Below are 9,972 nucleotides of genomic sequence, written 5' to 3'. Positions count from 1 at the left end.
CTAAGTGAAAATATATGACTATACGTCAGTCAGTGCTAATTCCAAAGAGTATAATGTATAATAGGGCATAGAGAGCCCTCTTGAAGCATATGAAGGCCAACCTATTTGACTTTGACTGGCGACAATGAGCCCTCTGGATTTTGGGGTTAGAACTAATTCCATATACCTACATACATATATACGTTAATATACATAGGTAGTAGGTATATTTTTTTTATCACTACTCTTCTCTAAATAACGACGCAATTTAATTTGAATAATCATTTCAGGCAAAAATAATGTGCCTGGAATAAATGCTCACATATTATATTTGCGTCGTTATTGAAATAGGAGAGCGATATTGTTTCAGAGAATACCTACAACTGATTTATTATCATTTATTTTCAACATTTTAGAAATAAGACTAAGATCTAAATGATTACAAAATGGATGGTTTTTAAAGATTTAGGTGATTTAAAAAAAAACTTTTCAGTTGTAATAATTACAAGATAATTAGCTTATATAATTAGTATTTATATTAGTTTCATTATATGAATATAAATACGGAGTCTTTAAAAATGAGATATTTGGAAGTGCTAAATAGGTATAATTCAGTCAAATTTCTTAAAACAAATTGAAGTACTTACTAAGGATAATGAAGAAAACGACAATAAAAGAAATTAGTTCTTTATTTTTTAAATGCTTTCACATATTGTAATATTACATATTTTTAAGTACTTATCTAAAACAAAACTGTCCGTGCACATAATTTTCAGTAAAACGTTTTGAAAGCCTGAACGTAGGGCTCGATTCAACGCACTTTCACCACACTTTCACGAGAACTATAAACTTCACACGATTATCAACAAAATGAACTAATTAAGTAATTTTAACGTAAATAAACTTCACCGTTCACGTATAGTCGCCGCCATTTTATGACAGAATAATTATCAAATACAAATTACAAAAAAAAAGTTAGTCAATGTTACCAATTAATAAATCATATTTAACACTTTTCATGTAAATTAAATAAGACGTTTTCAGTATTTTATTTAGTTAGACGCACTATTTTTTTATGTAAAATATTTTCCTGAATAATTATAGTTCTAGATAAGATAGGTACTGAATTAAAAATCTGAGATTATTGTTCTAATTCATTTAAACTTTGAATAAAGAAAGGTTTTCATTTGCCTTATTTTACTGCATTGATTTCATATAGGACAACACTGAGAAGCTTTCAGAAGATGTTGCAAGTTTATTAATTTGATACCATATGAAGCGATTGAAATCGCAAAATTATTTATTGGAATTTGAAAAAAAGTAAGACATGCATTCGATCTATTAAAATAAAACAATGTTTAAAGAATAATTTCCATTTATTTAAATATCTTTATTCACTTTGCAAAAACTTCGGAAAGTGCGATGCCATCTTTTGGGGATTTAATATAAACTTATTTAAATAAGTTTTTACTCGCCAAAGTATAGATCGCGTGGCTTTCTTTAATAAATGTCAGTTTGTTCTAAGTGTCCCCCCCTGGCTAATTCTATACCGTTTGACATTTGAAGTTAGCTCAAATACCTACTGTGGCCGGGCGCCATTTTATGTTCTCGTTTAGTGTTGCCGAACTATCGATAGTTTGACTATCGATAGTTGACCTTGAAAATAAGTCAGAATATCGATAGCACTATCGATAGTATCGATATTATCGATACTATCGATACTATCGATAGCGTTAATCATGGAATACTATTGATGAACTGCAATAGTATCGATAAAATCGATAGTATTGATTGCCAATAGTTGCTATACTATCGATACTGTCGATAGTATCGATACTATTGCTACTGAATATTGCAACTACAATCGATACTATCGATAGTACTGATACTATCGATAGTTTTGAGCTATCGATAGTAGTAAATTGTGCAATAGTATTGTTCACGATTTCTTGGTATAATGGGTCAATTTAAATTAGAAGACACTAACTATGCACAAATGTACGTGGCTTACGAATTAACGAACTAAAAAAAATGGATTGTACAAAGCGCCAATAGATAACTTGAAAAGTATTATATATAACCAAACATCTAGTTCTCTGTCATCCACTATAATATTATTGATAAAGCAATACTATCGAGAAAAAGGTCACAATCGATGGGACGATATTATCGATAGTATCGACACTATCGATAGTATCGATAGTTCGTTCGATATTGAGCTTCGATAGTATCGACACTATCGATAGTATCGATAGTTCGTTCGATATTGAGCTTCGATAGTATCGATACTATCGATGGTATTGCTATGTGTCGATAGTATTTACGCTTATAGGACTATCGATACTATCGATAGTATCGACACTATCGATAGTATCGATAGTGCTATCGATACTATTGCTTTTCCCCAACTATCGATAGTTAATCGATAGACTATCGATAATGGACTATCGAGCGGCAACACTATTCTCGTTATTATGATGTACATGCTCTGTCATTGCTCCGTAGTAAACATTGAAAAATATTGAATATTTTTGTGATTGTGACAAACATTTGTGTCTAAAACATATAGAGTGGTCAAGGACAAATAGTGGCATAGGGCGTATTCAGAAAGAAAGCTTGAAACTTATAAGCGCTTATAAGCGCTTATCGGCGATTGTCAGCGCTGGTAACCCGCGCAGGAAAATATATGAACATGACAAGCGCCGATAAGCGCTTATAAGTTTCAAGCTTTCTTTCTGAATACGCCCATAATACCAAAGCGCAGTATTGTGGGATGTGGCTCCGGAAAGAATGAAAACTAGAAAAGTTTGTCTTTGCACCGGTATGTATACGTTTTGACTGAAATATTAGTTATTACTTTGCTGATTTACTTATTTTCATGTATATTGAATTGAGGAGTATTCACAGACTATGTTCAGTGTAAAATTGTTACCAAATATAGCTTTATTATGTATATTTTCGTTCTAGTAAAATAATGAATTTGGGTGCTAGTGATGACTTATAATATCGACATCAGCAAAATGTTCGATGAAGACGTGCGTCTCCCAAGGCTGTGTCATTAATCTTAAGAATAGTTGCTTTGGTGAATACACTTCCAAAATAACAAATTAATTTTGCCTAGAGCAGCAGAAGGAAAAATAAAACACTTAAATTTACCTAATATGAACTTTAACTTAAGTAAGATTAATCGCTTTTATAGTAGGTACTTTAAAAATGTATTTATAAATAAGTCAGGTCAGGACTAAAATTATAATAACCTAAAAATTCATTTTTTGAAGGTTACCAAGAAGTGAAAATAGAAAAGGAGAATGGTTAGAAGCAATTGAAAATGAAAATATCAAGCCAAATGTAAAGGATATAATATCATAGTATGTTCCCTACATTTCCCCGAAAGTGCTTTCAATAGAACAATGGATGTGATTAGTCTGCACGATGATGCTATACCAGTATGTCTGCCGCTGCATTCACACAGGGTGAGGTTTTTATCTGTAGACACGTGATGTCTTCCAATTTACTTTTGGTCTTTTTATTTAGATTTAGGGCTGTCATTTATAATCTAACGTTTCTCCTATTTTGAAGGAGGCCTGTGAACAAACTGAGATGGTTTTATATGATTTTTTGAGTACAAACTTGGGTGATATTTGGTTGTTGAAATGTTATTGACTGAGGGAAAGTGCAATTTACTTTAAATACATGGGGTGTTTTAAGTTATTTTTCTATTCTTTATAAATTTATATTTATAAAGCATTTCAATGCCATAAAACCAAAAATATAAATTCAAGTTCCGCTATTGTAAGCCCTAATGTTGATATTAATTTCAAACCATCAGCATTGCCCTTTTAATTAAAATGTATTGCATTTTAGTTTAAATGTAAAGTGAACAATGCTAGTTAATGTAAACTGTGACATTTCATTTCCAGGTACCAGTTGAGCCTCAAATCCCGAACTCAAAAATGAACAGAGTGTATCTGAGTGCATTCCAGGCTACACAAAATAGTTTAGCTCTATAATTTTCTCTATTATTATATATTATTGTTGTTTTTGTCTATTATTTATAAATAAATAAATACAATTACTGTATATTGTGTTGTTCATCGTAATAAAATACTATTATATACCTATATTAGTATATATTATGTTGTTTCATTATATTACATTCCTCAAAACTGAAATTACCAAATTGTAAGTCAACCGTAATCCTTATATCGAAGTCAAAATTGAACTGGATTTATCAAATTATACAGGGTTAGCTATCTTGTCCGGCGAGGTTGCTGGTGTTTTACAAGTAACCCTGTATAGGTGTTACCGTCACGAGCAGCCATCGTCATACTTAATTTTATTAATTGGCATTGTCATTTTTTCCATTTGTAATTTTACTTCTATGTTTTGTACAATAAAGTTAAAATAAATAAAAAAGAGTGTGTGTTTATGTACACGCGTTACAAGTTACGCGCCAAAAGAAGTATAACTTCAAAAAAAATATATTAATATTATTTTTATATCGATAAACATAATAATGTTTATCGATATATTCTCGGCACTAAACACCGCCATGTTTTGTTACAAGCAATATGGCGCCGGCCACACTTTTTTTGTAGGTATGTCACTTCCATGTGATTCCTTATTCATTGCTCTGTGCTAAGGAAAAAGTCGAAGTCGTTAAAGTCTGTCAATCAAATGTTTTGGGATTGAGAAGTGTGAACGTATTCGTGTATGTATTGATTATTGAATTATTAATGCTCATGATAATACCAAAAACATAACGGTTTGACTGTTTTAAGCTATTTCATATAAGTACCAGGGAATTTATCCATTAAGTAATGGATAATACCAAACATCCAATTCCAAATTTACCATCTCCGCAATGTATTTTGGAAGATTTATCGGATTCAGGTATTCTACAATTGGAAGAGCCTGTGCAATTAAGCCTTGATGATGATCCATTACGAGAAGCCTTCGATTGCTATACAAATCTGAAGAAATTGAACCAGGGCTTACAAAAACATGATGTTCTCAATTCCGAACTCGAAAAACTTGATAAAGAATTAGTAGACAATATAGAAACAATAAAAAATCAACAATTTAAAGAAAATAAAATGGAATGAAAAAGTTTTTTTGATGTTTCATTCATTTTATTATACTGCCAAGATCAATCAAATCTTCTCTAGTTTTAAGACCCAAGGAAAATAAACAGACCAAAGCAGCCCCTTGTTCTGCAAATTTTTTGTTCTTTTCCCAAAATGAAGAAGTATATTTTTTCCCATTAAAAGTCAATATTGTTCTGAAAAGTTTCTGCACTTGTTGTGTTTCATATGTTGGTAGTTTATGGCCATTCTTGGCAGCCCAGCAATGGAGTTCCGTTTTTGGCAATGTCAGATCAGTGAAATTGGCCCGGATAAAACATACCTGTAAAGATATCCATAAATGGTTAACTACTGTAATAAAAAATATAATGTTTTGATTTTATAAAAAAATATGAAAATATACCATACCTTAATTTGTTCAATATCATCCAGTTTTTCATTTTCTGTGGTTTTAAATTTTTTGTTGGGTGGTTGTAGTTCATCTGGATTCACTTGCCATCTACCATTTATACCCAACGTTTGATAAAGGCTCTGTTTCTCTCTGCAATATTCATCCATATCCCATATTGCACTGTAAACAAATTATTTAGAGTATATTCCTTTATGAAAAGGATCCATTTATTATGGATTTCTGCTTTCTAAAGTAACCTTCCTAAAGTAATAACTTACCTAATTTGTTCTTGGGTCTGACAGTCTAAAAATTTTCTTCCTCTGGGTGTATCTTGTAATTCTCGTAGAACATTTTGAATGCAATATTTTGTATTTGAAGGTGAATTATCAAAGTCTATAGCAAGTTTAAGATATTCTTTAATTACCGTATCCATAGGCAATAAACCCTCTTTTCTGAATATTGAACAGTTCCATTCAGCAGCTCTTGCTAGCATGACACTTGAGCATCCGGTCAAATTTTTAAATTTTATTATATCTGTGTACTTTTCTATCTCTTTTGAACCACCACTAGAACAAAATATAAAAATTAATTTTAGTCTATGATAATAGATACAAACTAAAAACAAAAAACTTTAATGAATTATATAATATGTAGGCTCTCTTATAATTTGAACAACTACACTTACTTTGCTATGACAGGAATAGACAATCTTTCTGCAACATATTTTATAATATCAGTATGTACAGCATGCTGGGGTCTTTCATGCTTTGTTCTTCCGTGAATGGCTATAGCTTTTATTCCAGAACTTGCCAATTTCTCAACTAATTTCAGTGTGTCCTCTGGAGTCTCTAAAATTCTGATCTTGCAAGTGACTGGTATAGAGAGATTATTTACAAGTTTATTTAAAATATTGTAAGCCTTATCTGGCTGCTCTAATAGTGCAACACCCATGCCACCTTTAATGGAAAATTCTTTAGGGCAGCCCATATTAATGTCAATTGCTGCAACATCATTTTCTCTGAAAAGTATTATTTAATATTTGCATAATCAAAATATTAGTACGGACAAGTTCTAGCCAAGTTTATTTTAATTCTTTTAAATTACTCTTCTACATTTTATACTTCAAAAATTTAAATTTTAGGTACTTAAATATATGCATAAATTTGAACATAAAAATACATTAAACATACACAAGTTTTGCCACTTTCAAAGCTCTTTCTGCACAACAGGTACCAAGCTGCAGTACTACTTTTCCATTTTCCTCCGCACATGTACGAAACACTATGGTTCCATCAGTTTGATCCACATAGTCCACTGTTTTTAGTATATCTACAAATTTAAAATCAACTAGTCAACTATTGCATTTGTGAAGCAATCATTTAATTATACAGATACATACTCATTTATTGAAAATGTTAAATAAATGAAAGATTACTGTGTCAGAAGGAACAATTTGTTCTCCTCATTTCTATCAAATAGATAGATGAGCTATATCTATTCAAAAAAACGTCGAAGTGCTTCGAGAAAAGGTAGGTAGTGCCTGTGCGCTTCGCTTGGCTCGTCTTGGCGGGGGCACTACCGTGCCCTCAGATACAAGTATAATTGCTACAGATGCCACACAAATAAATATTATTACTAAATACTTGATTTTTAATTTATTTTATGTGAACAACATACCTACCATTATATCTGCGTTTTGAGCGCAAAAGTTTCCAATCTATCAATTCTTCCGAATACACAATATCTGCTCCGTATCGGAGTGCTAATATTCGCATAGGTAAAGTGCCAATACGCACCATTGGAGCCAAGATAACTTTATTTTCATATGAAAGCATTTTGATTGGAATAAATGTAGTTGATAAAAATTAATTGAAAATCACTTAACTCTTTCATTAGATTTTTACATCTTAATATGAGGACATAGCTAATATTAATTTAGTACCTATAAAGTTATCATTCATGTTTTAACTTTTAAAGGTTATGTTCGAATATCATATCTCACAGTATCTCACAATTCCGGAATTCTCACATCTGTGATCACTGATGATCACCGGTATCACAGGCTGATGACCCTGTCAAGTGTCAATGTCATCCTGATGTGTCAAAATGAAATGTCAGTTTCCTTTTTTTTTTCGAAGATTTAATGGTTCGGCTACGAGTCTTTTAAGTCTATACTAGTATTATAAAACTGAAGAGTTTGTTTGTTTGTTTGAACGCATCAATCTCAGGAACTACAGGCCCGATTTGAAAAATCATTTCGGTGTTATATAGCCCATTTTTCGCGGTACGCTATATGCTTTATATCATTACGTTAAGACCAGCTAGTGATAAAATTTAAGCCAAGAAATATCAGTAACTGTGTCAAAAAGCAACGATATTTTCTAAGGGCGTATTCAGAAAGAAAGCTTGAAACTTATAAGCGCTTGAAACGAAACGAATACGCCCTAAGGCTGAATTTAATTTCACGCTGACGACACGCGTACCGTCAGCGCTGATGGCCGATATATTATATAGGAAGCGTTATTTTAAAGATGCGTAACTATTATAATTTCGGTTCAGAAGTCAGAAGAAAATGCATATCATTCAGCTAAGTTGTGTTGCATAATGCTTTATAACCACATTTATAACATTGGGCTTTCCTTGGGCGTACATGAACGTTAAAAAATTAGCCGAATTGGTCGATCCGTTTTCGATTTTTACGCTTAGAAAAGAAAATATCAATTCCTTTAGCGATTCATTTTTAATTTTAATTTATAATAATATTTTACATAGAACTTAGAAAAAGTCAAAAAGTTAAAACGTTGCCGTCATAAAAAAAATGATAAATAATATCTGTCATATGTCAATTGTCAATGTCAAACTGTCAAAGGTATATTTTGAAAATATACCTTGACATTAAAAATATTGTTAATTTTTGACTCGTTTAATTCTGTGCACGTGCTTTGTGTTGTGTTCAAAAGATACAATAAAAAGCCAATTACGTAAATAAGATACCATTAGAAATATTGTTGTATTAGTGCAGGAGCTTGTGTCATTTACAAATCTGAATTACTTTATTGATTTTATATAAAAATATCAATATTTTTTTTTTATAGCCGATACAGTTTGAGATTATCAAATACTATAAATCTATAAAATATATTTCTAGAGCAGGAGAAGATATTAAAACTATACATCTTAAAATTAGCGAACATTAAATTGGATAATTCATTCGAGTCAACGCACGTCAGTAAAAAAATGAAACCTACTGTGGCTGCTGATGAAATGTTTCCTGAAGGAGTGGGACCTTACATGGATTTAGAGGAAGTATGTATATATTATTATAGAAACAAACAAATGACTTCTTTTTTGTGCACTCATCTTGTACACAAATATTAAGTACATGTTCAGTATATCACCACACTTAAAGGTACTACTGACGTTAAGTAACAATAGTACAATAATTGTTTTATTGATATTTTTAGGCTGGTGGACCTTCCAACCTTTTAATGGATTTAGCTGCTAATGAAAAAGCAGTACATGGAGACTTTTTTAATGGTAGAGTATCATCCAATTGTTGTTTGTTAAAAATCTATATAGATAGAAGACAGATGTGATTATGATTGTAACACCACTTATTATTCAAATAACAAAAAAATATAACTACCAATATATTATTATTATATGAATTAGATAGAATTTAATCTGTTTTTTTCTGTTTGCAGATTTTGAAGATTTGTTTGATGATGATGATTTAAAATAACAATAGGAAAATCCTTTATTTTATATTAGCTATTAATTTTAACAACGGAAGTAAAGACATTTCAAATATGGCCACCTATTATGTTGAAAAGCTTGCTTTCTTGTATTCAATTTTCAAATAAATATAAGAGTATGGTTTATTAAAACTTAACAAAGAATTTTATTTAATACCCATTTGTAACAAACTTCTATATTATGTCATTTCATATTATCTTTTCAGCAATTCATGAAAATATGTTGTTTTTAGCTTTATAATATGCCAGCAGCTTCACCTGCATAGTCAGAAAAATCTTGCATAGATTTCTGGGATAAAACCTATCCTAGTTATGTCCTTCCTCAGCTCTCAAGCTATTGCTGTACTTAATTTGAAGTAATTCCATGCAGTACTATTTGAGTTTAGTTTGACATACAGACCAAAAATTCTTAAAACTCAATTTTTGGTTTTGGTATAATTGTAGATCACCCCCCAAGTATGTATTTTTTTGAAGAAATATTATTTAATGTACATTTTCGACTACCTATTCTATGATTTTATTGTGTGCATTAAGATACTATTAGTGGTACCATGAAGAAGAAAATTGATAACTAGTTTGATAGCCGGTCAGAAGATTAACAAAAATAAGTATTTCTAGGAGAAAAATTAAACAAAACAAATATTTAATTATTTTATTTATACTCTTTAACATGAAATCTATTCTATAAATGATAGATATGCTGAAAACGTTTTGTCATCTGATCTTGTACATTGTAACAGCTAGTGCATTCAGTCAATACCCC

The 9,972-nt window shown here is 30.9% G+C and overlaps 2 protein-coding genes and 1 long non-coding RNA gene across 5 annotated transcripts; 2 read left to right on the top strand and 1 right to left on the bottom strand.

The window, feature by feature from the left end:
* Nucleotides 1-2,725: 2,725 nt before the first annotated feature.
* On the top strand, nt 2,726-3,968 carry LOC123706112. Its single transcript, XR_006753367.1, has 3 exons — nt 2,726-2,800; nt 3,258-3,452; nt 3,900-3,968. It is a non-coding gene; the product is annotated as an uncharacterized LOC123706112 (long non-coding RNA).
* Nucleotides 3,969-5,075: 1,107 nt separating this feature from the next.
* On the bottom strand, nt 5,076-7,475 carry LOC123706111 (tRNA-dihydrouridine(20) synthase [NAD(P)+]-like). 3 transcript variants are annotated; one of them, XM_045655265.1, is made up of 6 exons: nt 7,136-7,475; nt 6,645-6,783; nt 6,140-6,472; nt 5,733-6,020; nt 5,472-5,634; nt 5,076-5,385 (listed from the first exon to the last, which is right to left on the bottom strand). In XM_045655265.1, the coding sequence occupies exons 1-6, from the start codon at nt 7,287-7,289 to the stop codon at nt 5,107-5,109; spliced, it is 1,356 nt and encodes a 451-aa protein (XP_045511221.1). In that variant the 5' UTR covers nt 7,290-7,475; the 3' UTR covers nt 5,076-5,106. The 3 variants fall into 3 exon arrangements, with proteins under 3 accessions (XP_045511221.1, XP_045511222.1, XP_045511224.1); XM_045655266.1 differs by having other exon boundaries at nt 7,132-7,261; XM_045655268.1 differs by lacking the exon at nt 7,136-7,475 and adding an exon at nt 6,854-6,934.
* Nucleotides 7,476-8,589: 1,114 nt separating this feature from the next.
* LOC123706125 (COP9 signalosome complex subunit 9) lies at nt 8,590-9,341 on the top strand. Its single transcript, XM_045655288.1, has 3 exons — nt 8,590-8,760; nt 8,919-8,991; nt 9,159-9,341. The coding sequence occupies exons 1-3, from the start codon at nt 8,692-8,694 to the stop codon at nt 9,194-9,196; spliced, it is 180 nt and encodes a 59-aa protein (XP_045511244.1). The 5' UTR covers nt 8,590-8,691; the 3' UTR covers nt 9,197-9,341.
* Nucleotides 9,342-9,972: the final 631 nt, after the last annotated feature.

The sequence above is a fragment of the Colias croceus genome, chromosome 3 (genome assembly GCF_905220415.1).
Source record: "Colias croceus chromosome 3, ilColCroc2.1".
NCBI lineage: Eukaryota > Metazoa > Arthropoda > Insecta > Lepidoptera > Pieridae > Colias > Colias croceus.
This window is presented reverse-complemented; position numbering and strand designations above follow the sequence as displayed.